At 42.8% G+C, this 23,702-nt stretch overlaps 1 protein-coding gene across 1 annotated transcript in view; it reads left to right on the top strand.

Moving 5' to 3' along the window:
- Positions 1–23,702, top strand: part of EXOC5 (exocyst complex component 5) — a 50,379-nt gene that overhangs the window by 1,427 nt on the left and 25,250 nt on the right. The window contains exons 2-4 of the mRNA XM_075926290.1: positions 18,562–18,656; positions 20,703–20,850; positions 22,421–22,615. Coding sequence (XP_075782405.1) covers positions 18,562–18,656; positions 20,703–20,850; positions 22,421–22,615 — 438 coding nt within the window. The remainder of the gene's footprint in view (positions 1–18,561; positions 18,657–20,702; positions 20,851–22,420; positions 22,616–23,702) is intronic.

The following is a 23,702-nucleotide window of genomic DNA, read 5'->3' as shown; positions in this document are numbered from 1 at the left end:
TGTCTTATTTTGTACTCTGATAGTAAACTCTTTGGCCATAGGAATTATTTCGTTGCTGTTTGTATAGCACTTGCTACAAGACAAGGGCTCTTAGGTGCTGTAAATAAATTATTTATTTTTCCCCATGGTTTGTGCTCGGTAGTAGTAGAGATACTGTTCTTCTAGACCATCTCCATTTCTCATTGCACATAGGCAAATCGGCATCGAAGTACTCAGCACATGCTGCTTCATATATCATCTGGAAATGTTGAGTTTACCAGTTTGGGAATATTTGCATTAAACCTTTCTTCGGCCCTGGTAATAGTTATTCGGCTTCTGTATTTGAGTCAGTTACATTGTGAATTGTTATTGTGACTCATCCATATTACCCCACACTTTTTTTTTCTGGTTTGAATCAAAAGGAAAAAGCAATGTTAAAACAGCTGTGTAATAACTACCTTAAGGAACTATATATTTGCTCCTCATATTGACATGGTGGCATTTTGTAGTGTAGCTGAGGATCTAGCTGTGCTCCGAATTACATTAATACCTTGTAAATGCCCAAGTCTTGGACATGCATAAAATACTAATTATATCTTTTGTGCATTTCAAAATATGACATTACATGGTTTGCTGTGGTATTGTAGCTGTATTGGTACCAGGATGTTAGAGAGATAAGGTGGGTGAGGCAATATCTTTTAGGGGACCAACTTCTACTGCTGTAAGCAACAAACTTTCAAGCAACAGAGATCTCAGAGTGTCACAGATAAATACAAAGTGAAACAGATAGTTTTTAGCATGTGTAGCTAAAACATCTGGGCTGTGTCTACATTGGCACCCTTTTGCGGAAAAGGGATGCTAATGAGACCAGTCGGAATTGCAAATGCCGTGGGGGATTTAAATATCCCCTGCGGCATTTGCATGAACATGGCTGCCGCTTTTTTCCGGCTCGGGGTTTTGCCGGAGAAAAGCGCCAGTCTAGACGGGATCTTGCGGAAAATAAACCCTTTTCCGCAAGATCCCTTATTCCTACTTGAAAGTGCCTCAGAATGGATTCCTTGAGGATCCCCTCCATGATTTTTCCAGGGACTGAGGTATGGCTGATGGGTGTGTAGTTCCCTTTTTTAAAGATGGGCACTACATTTGCCTTTTTCCAGTCATCTGGGATCTCTCCCAATCTCCACGAGTTTTCAAAGATAATGGCCAATGGCTCTGCAATAACATTTGCCAGCTCCCTCAGTACCCTTGGATGCATTAAATCTGGGCCCATGGATTTGTGTATGTTTAGCTTTTCTAAATAGTTCCTAACTTGTTCTTTCCCAACCAAGGGCTGTCCACCTCCTTCCCATACTGCAGCGGTTCCCAACCTTTTCTAGGTAAGGACCCATTTTGACAATTCAGGAAGATTTGGTGACCCAGGGCCATTCAAAAAATGTGTGAATGGCTCCTGAGGAGACACTTGGCGACCCTTTTGAAGTGTAATGGAGACCCATATTTGGGTCCCGACCAATAGGTTGGGAAACCCTGCCATACTGCGTTGCCTACTGCATTTGTCTGGGAGCTGAACTTGTCCGTGAAGACAGAGGCAAAGAAAGCATTGAGTACAGCCGGTCCCCGAGTTGTGTACTGTCGACTTGTAATTGCGAACAGTCATGACCAAAGCTGTCGTAAATGGCGGATCCCGAGTTACGAACGTGATCCGTGCTTACAAACAGCGCGGTTGCATGTAACTCAATGGGGCCAACTTACGAACTAACCGAGTTATGACCAATTCCTTGGTCCGTAACTGGTTCGTAAGTCAGATGTTGTACTTCAGCTTTTCCCACATCATCTGTCACTAGTTTACCTCCCTCATCCAGTAAGGGCCCCACACCCTCTCTGATCACCCTCTTATTACCAACATGCCTGTAGAAACCTTTCTTGTTATCCTTCACATCCCTTGCTAGCAGCAATTTGCGCTTTTGCCTTTCTGATAACTCCCCTGCATTCTCGAGCAAGATATTTATACTCCTCCCTAGTCGTCTGTCCAAGTTTCCACTTCTTGTAAGCTTCCTTTTTGTGTTTAAGCTTACCAACGATGTCCCCGGTAAGCCAGTTTGGTGGCCTACCATATTTGCTTTTCTTTCTGCACATTGGGATGGTTTCTTCCTGTGCCTTTAATAAGGCTTCTTTAAAATATTGCCAGCTCTCCTGGACTCCTTTCCCTTTCATGTAAGCATCTCAGGGAATCCTGCCCATCAGTTCTTTGAGGGAGTCAGAGTCTGCTTTTCTGAAGTTCAGGGTGAGTATTTTGCTACTCTTCATTCTTCCTTTGGTCAGGATCCTGAAATCTACCGTCTCATGATCACGGCTTCCCAGGTTGTCACCCACCTCTACTTCCCCTACTATTTCTTCCCTGTTTGTGAGCAGCAGGTCAAGCTTCTCATAGCCTCTGGTCAGTTCCTTCAGCACTTGTACCAAGAAGTTATCCTCAACATTCTTCAAAAACTTCCTGGCTTGTGTGTGTACTGCTGTATTGGTCTGCCAACAGACGTTGGTGATTAAAGTCGCCCATGAGAACCAGCGCCTGCTATCTGGAAGCTTCTCTCAGTTGTCCAAAGAAAGCCTCGTCTACCTCATCCACCTGATCCAGCAGTCTATAGCAGACCCCAACCACAACATCACCCCTGTTGCTTCCATCTCTAAACTTAACCCATAGACTCTCAACAGTCTTTTCTCCCTCTAAATACTGGAGATCCAAGCAACCATAGTGCTCTCTTACATACAATGCAACTCCTCCTCCTTTTCTCCCCCGCCTGTTCTTCCTGAACAGTCTATACCCTTCCATGACAGTGCTCCAGTCATGTGAAGTCATCCCACCAAGTCTCCGTTATTCCAATCAAATCCTAGTTCTTCGACTGGGCCAGGGCTTCTAATTCTTCCTGTTTGTTTCCCAGGCTTCTTGCATTTGTGTACAAACACCTTAGATAACCAGTTGATCACCCTACCTTCTCCATCTGAATCAGGGGTCCTCCTTGTGATTCTTCCCAGTGTCTGACTTCCTCACTTGGAGATGTGTCTTCGGGTTGTGTCAGGGTCTGGTGCCGCTTTGACTTGGTCCTGGTCTGTGGGAAGGTTGCTTCTGATGATGAGGTTGGAGAAGTTGAGGGGTTATTAAAAAGTCAGAAGAGTGGGTTGGGGAAAATTTCTTTCCAGATGTGATCCCCATTGAGCATGGTTTGTAACTGTTTAATGATGTCCCACATATGTTGCAGCCTAGGGCCGTGGTCACCAACCAGTAGATCGGGATCTACCGGTAGATCTCAGGGGCGCTAAGAGTAGCTCTTGAGCCCTCTCTGAACTGTGCACCTGCGCAGTACATTTACATTAGATTTCCTCATGAAATTTAGGCGGAGCTTCAAGGAAGGGGCGGGGCAGTAGATCTTCGCCTGTTCTGAGACTTAAAAAGTGATCTTGGGTGTAAAAAGGTTGGAGACCACTGGCCTAGGGTGTTGGTGACAACTAAATGTGTGCAATTGGAGTGGATTCTTCCCCTCCCCCCTTATTGAAGCAGATTCTCTTTAGGCGTTTGGGTGGTTTAATCCATAATGGGATCTAATTCTCTCATGGAATATCCTTGTTCTGTGAAGGCAGTTTTAATCATGTTAAGTAGTATATCCTGCACTATATCATTAGAACATGTTCTGTGGTGTCTTCTTGTAGTTAACAGATTTCTTGGTGTGGTTACAGGATCTATGAAGGTAACTGTGGGTGATCTGTGGGTTTCTTCTATAGTTACAGTTCCTTTGTTGCAGCTTACCGTGGTGACTAAGAAGTTGATGCTGGTGCAGCAGTAGTCTAGAAAGAGTTTGTTGGATGGGTAGTTGTGGTGGAAATCTATGAGGGGGGGTATAGGTCGTCTGTCTAGAGGATGAAATGTCATTGATGTGTCTCAGGCATATAATTGATTTCATGGTATATTTGTCCACAAATTCTTCCTCAAAGTGGGTTTGGTGGTATGTTTGGGGGTTATCATAGATATTTGAGGCAGGCAACAATGCTGTCATTGAGGGATGTTGGTGAGTAGGGAGGTGGCATTCATGCACGGAGGTGCATGAATGATGTTTTGAGGGAAAATATTAATATTGTAGAGTTTCTAGCAAAAGTCAGTTGTGTCCTAGAGGAAGCTGGTTCTTTGTGCGGTGAGGGTTTGTGGATGGTTTCTGTGTCCTGATCATCTAAAAGCAGTAAAAGTGCCATGATTAGATGGGCTTCATCTGCCTAGGTTTCTTTGTGTATCTTAAGAAACATGGAGGATCCCTCAAGTGGACTCCTGTGAAATAAAGGTGTAGAGTTTCTCTTAGTCAGGGATTTGGAGCAATCAAATTTTTGAATTGCTCCACTCCAGCTCTGCTTCTGCACCAATAGTGACTGCTCCAGCTCCGCTCCGCCTCTGCTCCACGCTCTGACTCAAATTAATTTTTAATTAAATAAAAAAGTGCATACTGTAACTTTGAAAAAACATTATTTTTATTCAGTTTTAAAACAATTTAAATGTCATCAACAATGATACAAACTAGAATCATTCATAATTCAATCTGTAAAAAATTATTGCAGCAGTCCAGTCATCTTTCATAGCCTGCCGCAGATCATTTAAAATTAACTTTAAAGCCGAAAACAGTCGCTCCACACTAGCTTGAATTGTTGGCATGCTTGAAGCAATTCTACAGGCAGCCTGAATGTGTGTGGGTAGCTGTGAATGGCCTCAAAAACAGACTTAACTTTTAGTCTACCAATAGACTCCATCGCCTCATCTTCCCGAAAGTTTCTGTCGAATAATGATTCATAACAATTATGAATCTCAGAAACTCGCCGGCGTCTTTCTTGTTTATCCAATTCCTTTTCGAAGCCGTCATCTTCTGAAGAATTGGTGCTTGAATTATCTCCGTTTTCCTGTGATGGTTGAAGATGTCTCAGGGATGGATGCTTGAACAAGTTCAAAGTGGAGACGGAAGTTTGAAAACAGCCTTCTATTTCTCAAGGATGTGAACTTTCCAAAACTGCAAATTCAATTGTTGACTCCTTTTGTTGTGTTTTGTTTTCTTCAATCTCTTTCGCTGAGTTCAAATGTAGCAATAGATTTTGTTTTTCGAGTTTTCAAGCAATATCAAGGAGCCCTTCCTTTGCCTTTGGTATTTCCCTTGTGGTAAGAAGAATCCGATACCGTGGCTCAACATAAACTCCAGCAAGGAAATGAATATTGTCAAAAAGCTTCTCTTCACATTTCTGCATGAAGGATAGAATTCCTTCTACAATTTGTCCACCATTTTCTTGCAAGAATTTTGACAGTTTTCGCCATTCCTTCATTAAAACTCATGGGGTTACATCAACAGTTTGAAGATTGACGGTTGTTTAGTTTGGCTTTGCCAAGAGGTCTTGCAGGTTCTTCAGTTCGTCCCATTCAGCTTTTGTTAACTTGAGTTCTCTTGTTCCAGCAGCAGCCACTTGTTCATATTAAGATTGAAAAACGAGAAGCCGATCAATCATCGCAAATGTTGAACCCCAGCGAGTCACAGTATCCAATGACTGAGTTACCCCATGTAGCTCAAGCAGAACACTTCGAATACTTGGGGTTTGTAGTTTGACAACGACTTGTCGAATTTTTGCCAGAAAGTTCTTCGCATATTCTTTGTTCAGTCCATCCCAGATTGCCAACTGAAGAGTGTGAATACCACACCTCATCAGTTGAACTTTTGAGTCGTCCTCATGAAGCCATGTTGGAAGTATGAGGCTAGGGTCATTAACCCATTGTGCAGCAGCATCCATGTTGAGTTCGATTTCATCCATTCCTTTAGTTCCTTCCTCAGGCAAAATAGCTTCAGTTCTGTCCACATCCCTGTTCTCAGAAGTAGAAATGGTTTCCTTGTCCTTGCTGAAATTTTTGACAGCACACGTCATGTTTGCTGCATTGCCAATGCAGATGCTCAGCACTTGCATTTCACTGATCCCAAATTTTTCTAAAATAGCTTTTACTTGACTTTTCACATAGGAAGAATTATGATGCCCTTCAGTGTCGATTATGTCCAAGGTTTTTACCACAGCTTTATCTTTTCCATCTTTGTAGTACTGAGCATTGATTGCAAGGAAATTTCTGTTTGCACGGGTTGCCGCATCCATTTTCAGATAGCACAATTTTTTTGCTCCAAAGCTTTCTTGAGCTTTTCGCGACCAGACTCAACTGTGCTGACAACTAAATAACAAACCACATCGTGCCCCGTGGAAACGCCAAGCTGCCAACCCATTTCACCTGCAATATTTTGGAATCCTTTGTTCTTTAGCCTGAAGGTAGTAAGTGGTGTTGAACTTGAGCAAACCATTTCCATTAGCCCTCCATGGAAAGTATTGGCATCCATGGTGATTGTCAGGGCTTGACAAGCGGAGGCGAGCCCCGCTAGCCAGCCGCGCGGTTTGGCACACTGTGCACGCGCAGACCGCCCTGCGCATGCGCTGATCCCGCTGCGGCACCTTGCCTGGCTAAAACCTACTCACCACGGGCGAGTAGATTTCCCTAATTGTCGAGCCCTGGTGATTGTAACCTTTGAGTCGAGTTTTGTTTGCTCAATTTTGGGTTTCTTTTCAGATGAAGCTCTGCAAAAAATCTTTTTTCGAGGAGTTTTCAAAGAGCCTGATGAGCGTTGTTTTGCCTCATCTTCCTGGTCCTTTTTTGTAACCAGAGTTGCATAGTTTTCAGGATGGTTATGTTTTACATGCCGCCAAAGGTTGAAACTTTTTATGGCACTTGGTCCACTTGCCTTGAAGCTACATGGTTTGAGCTCACCATTCACTTCCTTTTCCACCTTGCACGTTGCCAATTTCTTCTTTGCTTTTTCCAAAAGCCCAAATTTGGGCTTTTCAAATTCTAAAGGAAAGATGTTGTTGAGATCCTTTTCCGTATATCGGCTATCAATCTTGGGGGGCAGATTTGATTTTTTGTTGTTGTTGAAGCCATGGCCAAATCTTCTTGTGCTGCTACCGCATCCAAATGTTTCTTGTTATCTTTGAAAAGCAATGAACAAAAGCATTATATTTTTTTTATAATGTACTTGCTTGTGATATTTTAACCACTTAAGGTACTTCGAATTTATTTTAGATTTTCTGGACAAAAACGATCGCATTTTCTTTTTACACAAAATTATTATTAAAGTATATTTTAATATTTTAACATGTTTCTTGCAGTTTTAATAAAGTAAGAAGTATTTTAATATACATCATATACATTTTTATTTATAAATTGCAAGTTAGTTTTTCTTAAATTTTGCAGTAAAAATATTTGAAATATTTTCCAAGTTTGTAATTAATATCTCAAAAATGCTTTAATATAGATATATCAATGAAATTTGGTACGTGCCGTAGCATTAATACGTGCTATCGCTGTTCTACAACATTAATTGTTGGGAAGTAACGAGGCTACAAGTTACAAGGTTGAAAATAAACACATACTATCTATCTAATCTGCGCGAGTACATACTCGCCTAACCTTGGCACAAGGGTGGGAGCGGTCTGCAGTGTTGCCGGATGTCTGATAATTATCTGTTTCTTTAATAAAACACATCTCCAAAAAACTTTGTAATTTTGTATCTGTACATTAAATCTTGATTTAGGTTGAAGTGAGAATAACTGTGACATATTACGTAAAGTGGTAAAGTAGATGTTAATATCAGTTGTTATACAATTTGAAACTTTTTGGCACCTTTAGGACTTTCTTGCTAACATATTATTCATTTTGGATTGAAAAACAAAAAAATTGGAGCAGTGGAGCAGTCAAGATTTTCTGTGCTCCGGCTCTGCTCCAGCTCCGGGCTCCACTTCAAAGCTCTGCTTACAGTTCTTTGTGGGAGGATTTGGTGATATCCTTAAGGTACTGTGTGAATTGTGGTTTGGGGGAGCAGGTGTCTTTGACTTCTTTCTAGTAGGAGGTGTGTGTTTTGGTTTTTGGTCTTGTTAATGTAGTCATGGGGGTTAGGAACTGTGATGTTTCCCCTGTGTCTGCTAGTTTAATCAGTGTTTGATCATTGTGACTGGATTTCAGGGACTTTGTAGCTGTCCTTTCAGCCATAGAGAGACTGTAGTGGATGTGATGTGTGTTAAAGATTTCACAGTCAATTTTCCTAAAATAATCAAGGCAATCATAGAATATTAGGACTGGAAGGGACCTCATGGCAGGACCCAGTACTGTCTAGACCATCCCTGATAGACATTTATCTAACCTACTCTTAAATATCTCCAGAGATGGAGATTCCACAACCACCCTAGGCAATTTTTTCCAGTGTTTAACCACCCTGACAGTTAGGAACTTTTTCCTTATGTGCAACCTAAATGTCCCTTGCTGCAGTTTAAGCCCATTGCTTCTTGTTCTATCCTCAGAGGCCAGGAAAAACAAGTTTTCTCCCTCCTCCTTGTGACACCCTTTTAGATACCTGAAAACCTCTGTCATGTCCCCTCTCAATCTTCTCTTTTTCCAAACTAAACAAGCCCAATTCTTTCCGTCTTCCTTCATAGATCATGTTCTGTAGACCTTTAATTATTCTTGTTGCTCTTTCTCTGAACCTTCTCCAATTTCTCCACATCTTTCTTGAAATGTGGTGCCCAGAAGGCAATGATCAAGTGTGTGATTTTATGATGGTGAGGTTCTGGTCAGATGGCTTTTTTCTTATGACTGTTGGTGGGAATGTGGTAGTTGTGTATTGTGCCTTTGCTGTGAAATAATTCTTTGAGGATGGGTTGGTAAAATAATTCTGCTAATTTTGCCCCACCACAGAAACTGATCCTATATATTCACATATGAAGAAGTTCAGTTCCTAGATAGCTAAACATACTTCTACTCCACTTAGGGATAGTCTTAATAAAGATGGTTAGGAATAGGGATGTTAAATGTAGTTTAATCAACTAATCGATGAGTCGATGGATTTTCCACCAACTAGTCAATTAGTCGATAAGTAGGAGAGCTGCAACGGGGTTAGCTCCTAGGCCAGGAGCTAAACCCGGTGCAGTTCTGGTGGCTCTTAATGCATTTAAAAGGCTAAAGTGCAGCAGGAGGGACCCAGCGCGCGCTGGGATAACTGATTCCTGGTTCTTGTCTTGTGCCCGCTACTACTCCGTCCCCCACGGAGACGGTGCTGGGGGGGATGGGAAAACTGGCTTTTAAGCCGTCTCTTCCCTCCACCCCCCAGCACCATCTCCTGCTCCCCTCACTTGCTGCCTCTGATAGACTCAGCAAGTTGGGGGAGCAACTAGTCAAGCGACTAGTTAACTATCCAATAAGCTTTTGCTTGTTGGATAGTCAACTAGTCTCTTACATCCCTAGTGAGGAGGTGTTGTATAATGGCTGTATAATGGGCTCTGATGCCATGGTTTCTTCTGGAGTATGTGTTCTGTGGGATTATGGAGTTATAGTTGGTTTTGCCTTTTTGTTTCTGTGTTTGATGGCTGCCATCAGATTATTTTGATAGGTGTGTTAGGTTTTTTGCATGATTCCCTGGTAGGTTTCCTGGCTTTGTGTGTGTGTATGTTTTCCTTGCAGTGAATGGGGAGTATGTGATGAATTCTTGTTTGGGGTAGTTTCTTCTGGAGTATGTAAGGTACAAGAGATGGTTCCTCAGGGGTTGGGTGTGGTGTTTTTTTTTTAAGTCCATCTGCTGAGCTGTTTAGTGTATTTGGAGCAGCAAATAGTGATCAGAGTGTTATTGATGGTGAGTGTTCTGTGGATAATGTTTTGTTTCTTGCATTTCCCCAGGAAGTCTGTCACTGTTAAGTTGAGCTTCCTTTTTCTTTTTGTGGAATTTGCATTTCAGCTGGCAAAATTTGATATCTATCATGTACCAGAATTTGACATCTATATTAGGGATGTCGGCATGTAGTTGTTTACACAATTAATTGATAAGCCTAAGATTATCAGTTAACCAATGAGCCTAGTGATTTGGTTTGGTCGGGGCAAATGGAACCAAACTGAATCAAACTATGTTAAAACCCAGTTCAGACATAATCATTGTTGATTTCTAGTTTGGCTCAGTAGATTGATCCTTCAAGTCCACAATTCAGCCATAATTGTCATTTAAATTTTTTTTTTTTGTTTATGGATATAATCCCAAGTATTGATTTGGTGCAAGAGGGAGATTCAGAACGGCACAGAAAATGTCAGTGAGAGTTGATCTGATTTACAGATTGGGTGCTTAGAAATTACATTTACAGTCAAAATTTGTTTTCTGAAACTGTGGAAAGGAAATGTAAAATGCTAACTAGGCCATTTTTTAAAATTCGATATGTTTAAATTACTTGAGTACTGCGTACAGATGTGGTTGCCTCATCTCAAAAAAGATATATTGGCATTGGAAAAGGTTCAGAAAAAGGTAACAAAAATGATTAGGGGTTTGGAATGGGTAACATATGAAGAAGGATTACAAAGACTGGGATTTTTTAGCTAGGAAAAGAGGAGACTAATGGGGGGATATGATAGAGGTCTATAAAATCATGACAGGTATGGAGAAAATGAATAAAGAAAAGTTATTTACTTGTTCTCATAACATAATAATTAATTAAATGAAATTAATAGGTAGCAGGTTTAAAACAAAGAAAAGGAAGTTTTTCTTCATGCAGCACACAGTCAACCTGTGGAACTCCTTGCCAGGGGATGCTGTGAAGAACAGGACTTTAACAGAGTTCAAAAAAGAACTAGATAAATTCATGGAGGATAGGTCCATCAGTACTTATTAGCCAGGATGGGTAGGACTGGTGTCTGTAGCCTCTGTCAGAGGCATGAAATGGGTGACAGGAGAGGGATCACTTGAAGAATACCTGTTCTGTTCATTCCCTCTGGGGCATCTGACATTGGCCACTGTCGGAAGAGAATACACTGGGCTAGATGGACTTTTGGTCTGACTCAGTATGGCTGTTTTTATGTAAATTGTATAGCTGTTTGAACTTTTATGTACTACTTTCCACTATTCTAATTTTTGCCAAAGAGAAGCAATAGATAATTTGGTATTCTTTTTGTTGCTGTTGATGTTTAAGACCCCTATTTTTTTTTTTTTAAACAAAGATTGGACAGCGATGCTTTATTGGGACATTTATGTACAGTATATATTAGCCACCTTCATACTGTAAAGGATGCCAGTTTGTCTCACACTATAGTTTCATACTTGGCCAGAAAAATGGGATATACAGGCAGTCCCCGGGTTACGTACAAGATAGGGACTGCAGGTTTGTTCTTAAGTTGAATCTGTATGTAAGTCGGAACTGGCGTCAGCCGCTGCTGAAACTGATCAGCAGCGGCTGAATCAAGACTCCTGGGGCAGAGCAGCTGGGGTGCTGCCGGGTTGGTCCAGTAGTGCCAAGGAGCGGTGTTGCAGGACCAACCGGCAGCTCCCCACCTGCTCTACCACAGGCCCGGGACTTTGCTCCACGTCTCCCTGGTCTGCTGGGGGAGGGGTGGGCACTAGCTGCGCCCCCCCCCCCCCCAGCAGACCAGGGACACGGGGAGAAAAGCCGCAGCGGTGGCGGGGTGCCGCGCCTCTGAGGCTTTGCTCTGGCAAAGCCGGGGAGGCGCGGGACCCCTCCGCCTCCTGGCTTTGCTCCAGGTGTCCCTGGTCTGCTGGAGATGGTCCCCAGCAGACCAGAGGCACCGGGAGCAAAGCGGCAGCGGCGGCGGGGTGCCGCGCCTCTGAGGCTTTGCTCTGGCAAAGTCTCAGAGGCGCGGGACTCCGCTTCTGCTTTGCTCCTGGTGCCTCTGGTCTGCTGGGGACCGTCTCCAGCAGACCAGGGACACCAGGAGCAAAGCCGCAGCGGAGTCCCGCGCCTCTGAGACTTTGCCAGAGCAAAGCCTCAGAGGCGCGGGACCCCTCCACCTCCCCGGCTTTGCTCCAGGTGTCCCTGGTCTGCTGGAGACAGTCCCCAGCAGACCAGGGGCACCCGGAGCAGCTTTTCTCGCCCCGGAGGTCGAGGTGGCGGGACCGCTGCGCTCTGGGCGGTCCCGCTGCCTGCGAGCTTCGGGGCGAGAGATCCCCGTTCGTAAGTGCGGATCCGACATAAGTCGGAGCCGCGTAACTCGGGGACTGCCTGTACTCATTTTAGCATACAAGGATAGTCTTGTGGGTAAAGAACTAGACTAAGATTATGGCTTCAACTCCCAGCTACGCTGTAGACTACTACTTCTGTGATCTTGGACAAATCATAAATACCTCCGTGACACAGGCTTCCACATCCCCAGTTTAGTGGTTTCATCCCCCCCACCCCACCCCCACAAGATGAACTGTTGTGTGTCTACTCACACAAGTTCTATTTTTGAATTATCTGGCATTCTGTCCTGCATTAAATTTCTTTTGCTAATCTGCTAGTCAGCATTCTGCTAATCAGCTGGGCAGTACCTGAGTCTCTCCTGTGTGGCCACCTAAGCATACAGCTTGCAGTGAGCACTTCTTCCAAGGTGATCAATGAGGCTTTGTGGCATCATGGAGAAATACTCCTTTTTGTTGATGAGCTCTAAGGCCTAGTATGGGGACCAAAGAATAATTGCATGAATCTCATGAATGGCCTCATACAATCTGGGAGTCCCAACCTTTCAAAAATATATAAATTACCTTCTGTGCATTGCTAATCTTTACAGTTTGGCCCAGCAACACCCCGTCACCAGCAAGTCAGATGTTCATGATAGCAGCCTTGTCAGATGATCTACCACCATAAAAATGCTATTGAGGGTAGTGAACATCCACAGGGGAAGGACCACATGCATTTTCATGCTTAGAGGTACTCTCAAGTTGGTGTTTCACCACTGCAGTTCCAGGATGAACTCTGCACAGATCTTTAGGAAAGGTTACCTTATGTCTCCTGAAGTTCTGTTGCCACTGCTAATCATCTCAGATCTGCTTCACTATCCTGTCCCACTAGTCAGTGCTAGTTGGCTAAGCCCAGAAGCAGCATTTCACTCACTGAAGTGAATCTAAGAAAACATCTTATAGAAGTTACTGCTTGATTCCTTCCTCCTTCTCTTCTCCCGGTATCACTGTGGCTTTGCTGTGCCTATCTTCTAACCCTGTAGTTCTCAACTGGTGGTCCATGGTGACTTTTTCGGTGGTCCACAGGAACATTGTCCAAAGTCACACTGCGTGAGCAGGCACCACCGTTAGGCTGTTTTATGCCGTGTTCACAAGTACGTGGCGTGTCATCCATAGCATCACCTAGGACACAACCACATTGTGTTGCCAGTATCTGCTGTTTGAGGCTCTGAGCATCAGTGTAGCTGCCGCAGTCGTGCTGAATGGTTGCTGTGTCGTTTGTCCTGTGCTACATGTGCTGTTTTACAGATGTGGTATAGTTTGTTTATAATGGCAACAACAGGAAGAAATGTCAAGCGCAAGTATTTGGAGGACTACATCAAATTCGGCTTCACTTGTCAAGAAAAAGAGAGCATGGATTTGCCACAGTGTGTTGTTTGTTTCAAAGTCTTGGGGAATGACTCAATGAATGACTAAGCTAAAACTCCATCTCAAACAGTGTCACCCCAACTTGTTGCAAAAGGATGAAGATTACTTTGAGCGGCAGTTATCTGGTCTGAAACAGCAGCGCCTCAATTCAACAAGTGAAAGATGCAAATCTGTTCTCTCACCAAAGCATCATCAAGGCTTTTCTTGACAAATTTGAACTCTGGATCGTAAGAGTCGAAGGCAATAATTTGGTTCAATTTCCATATGTGGATGCCATGCTTTGGGAAAAGGAAGCCATTTGGACTCAAATTCTCGATCATTTATGGAAGCTACCAGACGAATTCCAATGATACTTTCCGGAGGTGGACAGGACAAGGGATGGATTGTCTTTCATCAGGAATCCATTTACAACAGTTGTTAATAGTGTTCCAGAGGATCTGCAGGAGGAATTCTTGGATCTGAAAAATGATTTTGCAGCTCAAGACATGTACCAGCAGTCTACCATAGAGACATTTTGGGCCAGCGTGACCGGGAGTTACCCAAATCTGTCAGCACACACAGTCAGATTTCTTTTGCCATTTGCATCAACTTATATGTGTGAGACTAGATTTTTTTGTGTTTGTTGCACGTTAAGTCCAAACAGAGGAATCAGCTTGCAGTGGAAAGCGATATTCGTTGTGCATTATCAAGTACCACTCCAAACATTGAAAAGCTTGTCAGTGAGAAGAGAATCCAAAAATCTGTTAGTAAGAAATAAATTTCAAACCAAAATGTTCGTTGTCTGCTCTTCTTTTATCGTGTCTCAAAAAGGAGGTGGTCCACAAAATTTTTTTGATTGGTCTGATGATCCGTGGACTGAAACGAGTCTGAGAACCACTTTTCTAACCTGTACAAAGCCATCCCATTAGCATCAATATTGTGGAGCATCCTGTTTGTATTAATGGCTATCAGGATTGTGGCACTCAGCACTATTTCCTCCAGGCTGGCTGATAGCAGTTTGAAAATGACATTGGGCTTGCTGAAACTGGATGAATTATAGGATGCCAGAATAGGAATCACAAGAGTTTTAGTTTCATCTGAAGTCCCAGCATTCCAATAGGTTGAGATAGGCATCCAACAATGTGCCTCAGGAAAAATCCCAGAATGCATAGCTCATAGCACAGTGTTCCATTGTTCAATCTGCCGAAAATGCAATTTTTAAGAAAGCAAAGCTGGCTGGATGTCATTGATCACAAGGGAAGCATATCGAGCTGGCATAAACAAAGTGGTGTGCAGGCATTCTTTCTGCACAGTTATTCTGCTTTTGTTAGTGAAAAAATGGGTTCTGAATAATTGTTCTTTGTCCTGTACCTCAGTACCCTATCTGTGCTTCCAGTCTCTCACTCCTTATCTACTTAGGCTTTAAATTCTGTGTGCAGGAACTGGCTCTTACTTTGTGTGTACAGGCAGTCCCTGGGTTACATACAAGATAGGGACTGTAGGTTTGTTCTTAAGTTGAATCTGTATGTAAGTCGGAACTGGCATCCAGATTCAGCCGCTGCTGAAACTGATCAGCAGCTGATTCCAGGAAGCCCGGGGCAGAGCAATTCGGCCTCGGGCTTCCTGTAGTCAGCCGCTGGTCAGTTTCAGCAGCGGCTGACTTGGGGACGCCTGGGGCGGAGCAGCTCAGGTGCTGCTGGGTTGGTCCAGTAGCGTGGCTGCTCCTCGGCACTACTGGACCAACCCAGCAGCACCCCAGCTGCCGGGTTGGTCCAGTAGCGCCAAGGAGCGGTGCTGCGGGACCAACCGGCAGCGCCCCACCTGCTCTACCACAGGCCCCGGGCTTTGCTCCACATCTCCCTGGTCTGCTGGGGGGGGGGGGGGGCACTAGCTGGGTCCCCCCCCCCCCCAGTAGACCAGGGAGACACTGAGCAAAGCAGCGGAAGACCCGGGCCGGACCCGCGGCGCTTCCAGATCAGCGCCGTGGGTCCGGCCCGGGTCCTCCACCGCTTTGCTCCGCGTCTCCCCCAGCAGACCAGGGAGACGGGGAGCAGCTTTTCTCGCCCCGGAGGAGGCAGGCGGCGGGACCAGGCGTCGGATTCGCGTAACTCGGGGACTGCCTGTAAACTATTACAATAGATTATTGTTCGGTACAGTTAAAATTTAATCTATTTTCAGTAAATATTTTCCGTTCTTATCAAGCTTATACATTCAACTGCAAATGTGCTGTGTAACTCTGAAAGTGACCTTATCAATTTCAAAATCAGGTATCACTCACTGGAACATCAATCAAATCAATGTACAATTCAGTTACAGTAACTTGATGTGACCATTTTGGGCTCCCCTAAATTTTTAAGCAAAGCATGCTCATTGGCACTTACATTTCAGGGTGCTTGTGCATGATGGCACTCTACAGTTGTCAACTCTCCAGGATTGGCCTGGAGTCTCCAGAAATTAAAGATTAATCTTTAATGAAAGAGTATGTCACATGATTAAATTTCCAGGAATATGTTCAGCCAAAATTGGCAACTCTGTGCCACTCCTAACACAAGCCCTGGTGATAATGGCCTGCCAGGAATAAAGGAAAGGGGGAGGGAATTGCTCAATTGCATGAAACTATAAGTATAGGGCAATGGCACTGAATACTGGCCCCATTTTCCATATGTGGGGGTGATTTTAGCTGATATCTCGCTCCTGAGGATGACACACACAAAGTGAACAGCTGCTGCTGGTGACCTGAAGCTGCCTTGGGCTGTGTGCTGCCAGCATGTGTACTGGAACGGTTGCTGCTGAAGTTCCTGCTGACTGGTGCGGAAAGTGTCCTCCTGCAGAGAAATTAAAAAGGCCATCATCCCTAGCAATCTTTTGGGAAGGGTTACAGAGTATTTCAGTGAAAGTTGATTGAGAACTCTCAGGTGGATTTAAGGGACATCCTGTGCACATAAACTGCTCTACATGCATTCATGTAAGGGGGAGGGATAGCTCAGTGGGTTTGAGCATTGGCCTGCTAAACCCAGGGTTGTGAGTTCAATCCTTGCAGAGGCCATTTAGGGATTTGGGGCAAAAATTTGTCAGGGATGGTACTTGGTCCTGCTGTGAAGGCAGGGGACTGGACTTGATGACCTTTCAAGGTCCCTTCCAGTTCTAGGAGATAGGCAATCTCCACTCCCCCTTGCCTAACTCTATAGGGGAATGAAAAACAGATAACTCTGCTTCTTGTTGTACTGTACTTCTTCTTGTACAAATAAATTAATGAAAAGTAGATAGCTGTGCCCTGTTAAATTGGGGATCCATCAGTACATTATTGTAATGGTAAATACATTTATACACTTTCCTAAGGTTCCCTTTCCCACATTGGTTCACCTACATGTGACTTCCGGAACCAGTTGGACTGTGGTGGAGTCTCAGATAGGTTCTGGCTCATGTCATAGCTGAATCCCCAGCTTGCACATCCTTCGTCCTCTTCTACCACTTCCTCCTCACTGTTCACTTCAGGTGCCCATGCTTTAGGTTGGGGCATAGCGGGGGAGGGGAGTTGCCCCCAGGTGCAATGCTAGGGCAAGTGTAGGGAGAACAGTGTGGGCACGTCTGATGTGGCTGCAGCTCCTGCGGCAGAGCTGGGCGGTCCCAGACCTGTCTGCGTCTTTCTTCCTGTGCTCACCCTAGCGTTGCTCCCAGGGGCAACTGCCTCCTCCCCACCCCCATACCCCTGCCTCAGGTCCCTGGGAAGTATCATCAGTGGTCTGTGGAGTAGTGATGGGGTGTCTGCCAAGTATATCATGCAGTTTGTTGTGAAAGTGGAGTTGTGTGCCTCTGCACTGGATCAACTATTGGCTACCTGTGTGACCTCTTCAGTACTTTCAAATTCTTGTGCAATCTGCTTGTCGATGTTCACATTTCTACTGCTGGGCTATAGCTGTGCCTGCAAACCCTCTTCTCCCCACAGGCACTGGAGATCAATATCTCCTCTCTGTTCCAGTCTGGAGTATATATGGATCCTGGAGCTGGCAGGGTCAGCTAGGCATTTAGCTCTCTCCATTATTGTGCATAAGTGTGCTCACCAAGCTGGACAGTCATTTGAAAGCATTTCAGAATTTTGTGGGGCTTTATGGTGATGGTGTATTGGCTGCTGGTTTCTAATATCCCTGAGCAGTGGAGTTAATTGTAAGCAGAATGGACAGTGTAGGTCACCGTGGAACAGTTGGTGAAGGACTATTAGAATTGACATATATAACACAATATCTGTACTCACAAACCTCAGAAGGGGACTCTTAAACTGATGTAAGTGACCTTACATGCAAAAATTAATCATTGCAAGGTGCCTTATGTTAACTGAACTTTGTAATATAGACCAGGTCTTACAAATGAAAGGCTAAGGTCTCCTAACTCACAGCATGACTTAGCTGCTACGTGGGAGAGGAGCTTGGGTGTTGTCAGATGATACATTTCGTATACTAAGTCTTTGTTAGCATATTAAAATGTGTATTTAGAGTTTTTTGTTGTTGTTGTTGTTGTTGTTTACCTCATGGATGGATCTCAGCATTACTCTGGGCAAAATTCTGGGAGTTGCTATTTAACGTCTTGGACTTGTGCCAAACCAATTTTGCTAGAATGAATAGAGAAATAATTTATTTTCCCCACCCCCATTCATGGTTGCATAATGTCTCTGGTACATACAACATTTGTTTTTATGGAAAAGTTATTTCAGTAAATTGGTATTAGCACACCAAGTACTAGTCCTTTTTGAAAAAAGCTAATCGGCATTGTCTGCTTTTGTGGAAGTTAATCACAGTCTGCTTTTGCTCTTTTATTTATTTTTTTTAATCCTTCCTTTGCCTGCTCTTTTTGTCTTGTCTGAAAATGAGAAGAGCTAGCACCCTGTTAACAGTTAGTTCTTCACAGATCACCAGCAAGTGTTTTGTGGATCAATAGTAGTTTGGCAATTTTTGAACAAGATGTTTAGTATGTCATCCTTAAATTGTCTGATTTGTTGATTACATATATAAACAAGAAAGGTGATGGTTACTTCCAACAGTGTTTGGTCTTTATTGCAACAAAGTTTTCTAACACTTTCATAATGATGTGCAAACAACAACATAGTAAATTACTCACTGTGACACATTATAAAGAGTCTTTATTCTGTGGGTAGGAGCCTTTTGTGGCAGATGAGTACATTGAACGTCTGGCATGGAGAACACCTGGAGGAGGTTCCAGAGGTGGAGCAGAAGCTTTTGATCCCAAAAGGTAAATAGAAAATGTGTTAAAGCTAAGAAATTACAATCTTCAACTCTTCTTTTTATATATCTGTAACAGATCTATATGCAGTGTCATTGTATATTCAAGAAGATCTCCAACTGTGAGAATTGCTAAAATATGAGACCATAAGCCAGATTTCTAATTAACTTTAACTTTAATTAAGGTATGGTGTGCTCATAAAGCACAGTGTCTATTCCTGAATAATTCTATGTACAAATATTCTTATTTTGGATTAAAAGTGTCTTGTTCCTATTTGATTTGATCTTCAGTGGATTAAGATAAACCGGAACAAGACACTCTTATTCTGTAATCAAAATGTCTACACACAGAGTTAGATATCTCACAGGTGAACATGCCAGAAGTAGATATGAAAGACCTAGATATAGGCTTAGTTCATAAGGTGTTAGTGACAACCCCCTAGTGAGAAGCCCTTCTCCTTGAACATAAGGACATGAGAGGCTATACTGAGTCACATTTAAGGTCCATCTAGCACAGTATCCTGTCTTTCATCAGTGACTAATGGCTGGTGCTTCAGAGGGAATGAATAGAAGAGGTAATCATCAAGTGATCTACTCCATTATCCTTTTTCAGGTTCTGGCAAACAGAGACATCCCTGCCCATCCTGGCTAGTAGCCATTGGTGGACCTATTCTCCATGTTCGCTGCAGCAGCTAGTATAGGGGTTTCTACAGTGGTGCTGTCCCTGGAGTTACACTTCAAAATAGGGATGTAAAAATTATGAACCCTATAACCGATTACAATTAAATTGATTACACAGCTAAACGCTGCCAGGCCCGTAGTTTAACCGTTAACTGGAATTGATAAGCTAATGCTTACCAATTAACTGTGTTAAACTCTTAAATCCCTACTTCAAAACTGAAGTTACTTATGGAAATGAATGGAAGAGGTTCATACTTTTGAGTCATTATTTTTTAAACAGCAGCCGTTGTTTGGTGGTTTACATTCAGGCCACATTTTAAAGACTGCATTCGTAACCATAAGCTTTAATTCTGAAGAAGAATAATTTGGGAGCTTTTCCATATTGCCCATGGCCAGCAGGAAGCTTTCGTAGGTAAGTTCTATGAACTTCTGCACAATCTAGCATTGAATAAATTAAGACTTTTTTTTAGCAAATTAAGAGGTTTTACAGCTGCAAAGATTACTTTTGAAAGGTGAACAGTATGTAAACTAATGCAGGCTGCAGAGACAACTCCAGTGCTGCTGCTGCTGGGAGCGCTGCATAGCTACATCTAAGTGTAACCTGGTCAGTCTTAACAGAAGTAAATGCTGATATTCAGACCTCTGTGAGCAGCGGTGAAACTGACAAGAATCATGTCAGTTCCATGTAGCTGCTTGTTGGATAATCTATAAGCCTCAGAGGGGGTAGGCTGTGGAGATATTCACTGGAAGGGGTAGAATAGCAAAGATGCCACTTTCCCTTCGCCTAACAGTTTCCTGGAGACTCATTGGGATGGGAGTGGTGAGCAGAGTTTGTTTTCCAGTCTGGATCCGGTTGGAAAGACTTTGTTATTTGGACACTTAATTGTCAGAGGCTAATATGAAAAAAAGGATGTTTCCAACAGGGTCCAGGAACAGCATCCTGGAAGAAATGCTATCATCTTCTTCTCTGCTAATTCAGCATTTCCTCACATGCAGAGTTCCCTGATCTTTCATGTGTCTTTTGTTATTGGGCGTAGTCCTGTGGCTGTTGTTATCTCTTAATTGCAGGGAATATGCTTGTGGCACAGTCATTTTTCACTTTGGTAAGAAGACTTAGGTCTGTCTACATTAGGAATTTTTGTACTGGCGTAACTAAACTGTTGTAAAAATCCCTACTGGAGACAAGTTCTTGAGCTAGTAACTTTAAAAAACCCAGAAGCTTAAATTCTTAGGTTCAATCACTATCCAAAGAAAGCTTGACACTTCCTGCAGGTCAGTGGTTTCTTAGGCCCTATGCTTTTAATGCATTTTTTACTGTAGCAAGATAAACCTTTTAATACTAAAATCTGCTTTATCAAATCATTTTTTAAATCAGATTATTAGAAGAATTTGTAAATCATATCCAAGAACTACAGGTAATGGATGAAAGGATTCAGAGAAAGGTGGAGAAGCTAGAACAGCATTGCCAGAAAGAAGCTAAAGAATTTGCCAAAAAAGTACAAGAGCTGCAGAAAAGCAACCAGGTAAGAATTGAGATGTATCGTTAGTGTTAAATTATAAAAGCTAATGAAAATTGTTTTATCCTATACAAACATTTTCAGTACAGTGGAACCATAATTTACAATCAGGTCTCTGTAAACAATGTCCTTTAAAAAAGTATGGAAAGTATGGGGAGAGTCAAGTCTTTTTACTTTAGGGATTGCTGGGCTCTTTAGCCTCGGCAGAAGGTACTGACAACTGCAGGGGTTCTCATGAAAGCCATATGTTCAATCACAATGCAAGCAGCTTTAACAAGACCAGCTCTTCTTCGTTCCTTGCTGGAAGCTTCTGCAACTAGATTAAGAGTGAAGTATACCTCCCCACTCTCCTGTGAGTTTTTGGCACTATCTGCTAGGAAAGAGAAGTAAGGAAAGGAAAATAATATCTTTTATATGCAGTAGTTGATAATGGCTGTGTATTAGAGCAAACCCCGCCCTGCTTTCTAGAATACATGAGGCAGTGGTCTCTAACTTTTTTTATGTCCAAGATCAGTTTTTGAATTTAAGGGCAGTCTAGGATCTACCCTGCCCTTTCCCCAAAGCCCTGCCTACTCCACCCCCTCTTGCTCTTCCCCACTCTCACTCACTTTCATCTGGCTGGGACAGGGAGCTTGTGTGAAGGAGAGGGCTCCAGTCTGGAACAAAGTGTTAGTGTGCAGGAGTAAGGAGTGCAGGCTCTTGGAGGGAGTTTGCCCCAGTTTGGAGCCACCTCCTGTATCAGACTCGGTCCCAGAGCCAGCACCCCTCACTCCCTCCTGTTTTTGGTTCTTTACATGTTGTGTTTGGTATTTTGCATAAATATCTCTGTTAAACATTTGGAGTCAGATCTTCAGCCAGTGTAAATCTACACAGGTCCACTAATTTCAGTAGAGCTATGTCAGTTTACATCAGCTGAGTACTGGGTGACTAACCTGTTATATTAGTTTTAAAATACTAAAATTCCAGTCCTGATTATAGACTGTTGCCTTTCATCTTCACTGTTTTCTTATATCAGTGGTTCTCAACCTGTTTACCATGGGAGGTTGCATATGCAGCTCTTTCAGTTGTGTGGGCTATATCCACACAGAATATATATATGTGTGTGTGTGTGTATGTGTGTGTGTGTGTGTGTGTGTGTGTATGTATGTGTGTGTGTGTGTGTATGTATGTGTATATATATATATATATATATATATATATATATATATATATGTACACACACACACACACACACTCTACCTGTGTGGCCCTGCGGATGTCACGTGGAATGCAGCTGTGTGCTGACTGGTGCTGGAATCCAGACATGGGATGAGAACCATTGGGTTACATGGCTCTTCAGAAAACTGTAAAGTAAGTGACCTCTGGGCAGTTAGGAGTAGACTCTAAACAAAGTATATCTTTTTCCTGGTCACAGGCATTGTCTCCAGCTCTGAAGGTACTGAAATTGTAACCTAGGTGCCCAGTTTGATGTGCTTAACTTTGTGACTGATACTAGATTGAATCAATGGTTGATCTTTATTTTTTTAAGTAGAGAGGGAAAAAATGAGTATTTTATGGGATGTCTGTGTTCTCTCAGGTTGCCTTCCAACATTTCCAAGAACTAGATGAGCACATCAGCTATGTAGCAACTAAGGTCTGTCACCTTGGTGACCAACTGGAGGGGGTAAACACACCACGGCAACGGGCTGTGGAGGCTCAGAAACTGATGAAATACTTTAATGAGTTTCTGGATGGAGAGCTGAAGTCTGATGTTTTTACAAACTCTGAAAAGGTAAGAGCTGTCAGCGGGATGAAAGCAGTTCAAAGCAGTAAGCAGTATTGCCCTAATTACAAGCTGTTACCATGACTTACCATGGTCAGACTTCAAACCAGCAAGTGACTGACTTGTTAGTTTCATTGTTCTGAAATGTAAATTAACAACGCTAGCCTGCAGATTGCTGATAAAGCATTTGTATTCAATGATTCTTAATTTGGCAATGTTGGCATTTTTCATTTTATGAAATTATAAGTAACTTGAAAAATGCTGAGAGGGCAGCTTTAGAAAGCACACAGAAAACTCTTGCCTTTTTTCTTTGAACCCCTCCCTGACTTCAGTTCCTCCCAATAATCCATAACATTTTTTTAACACAACTTCTGAGATTTTGTTGTTCTGGGTCAGTCTACTGGCCATGGATACTTTTAATTTGAGTATGGTTTTTTCTATGTACAGCCTACAGTGGTGTGTCTTCTCCCCTCCCCGAGATTTGGGGGAATTAGGCATGAAAGCTGGGATACTTCTTAAAAGAATTATAAAGAAGTTTCTAGTCATCCTGGTTTGCAATGACAGGTGTGAAAGCATAAATCAATACAAACTGGCCAATTCAACTGAAAGGACCAACTGAAGAAGTGGAACCAGCTACTGCAGGAAACAGGATATAGAGATAACTCCGTGCAGTATGTAAAATGAATGCTACATTTGAGATATATCCAAAAGGATTATCTCCCTAATCCAAAGTAATGCTCAAAGTGAGGTGAGCATGTTGGATAGGAGTTGCTGCATTTGGGATGGCAAAAATTTATTTTGCAAGCCTGACAAAAATGTTAAGAAAGGATGTATTTCAAGAAGAATCCGCTAATGGGGAGATGTGAGTCATAGCTCAGGGTTAATAGTTATCCCCTTACTACTGAAAATATAGCATAAGGAAATTAGAAATTAACCATTTCATATGTCCATATTTCATAGCAGCCAGTTGCACAGTGATGTTTGAATAAAGTGTATCACAGGCAGACAATACTTTATCTGTATCGATATATAAAAGTCATTTGTCAAAATGTAGTAACTTTCTAAGCTAGACACAAATAAAACTTGCACACACTTT

The sequence above is a fragment of the Pelodiscus sinensis genome, chromosome 4, assembly GCF_049634645.1.
Source record: "Pelodiscus sinensis isolate JC-2024 chromosome 4, ASM4963464v1, whole genome shotgun sequence".
Lineage (NCBI taxonomy): Eukaryota > Metazoa > Chordata > Testudines > Trionychidae > Pelodiscus > Pelodiscus sinensis.
The sequence above is the reverse complement of the archived record's forward strand: the minus strand, read 5'-3'. Positions and strand labels throughout refer to the sequence as shown.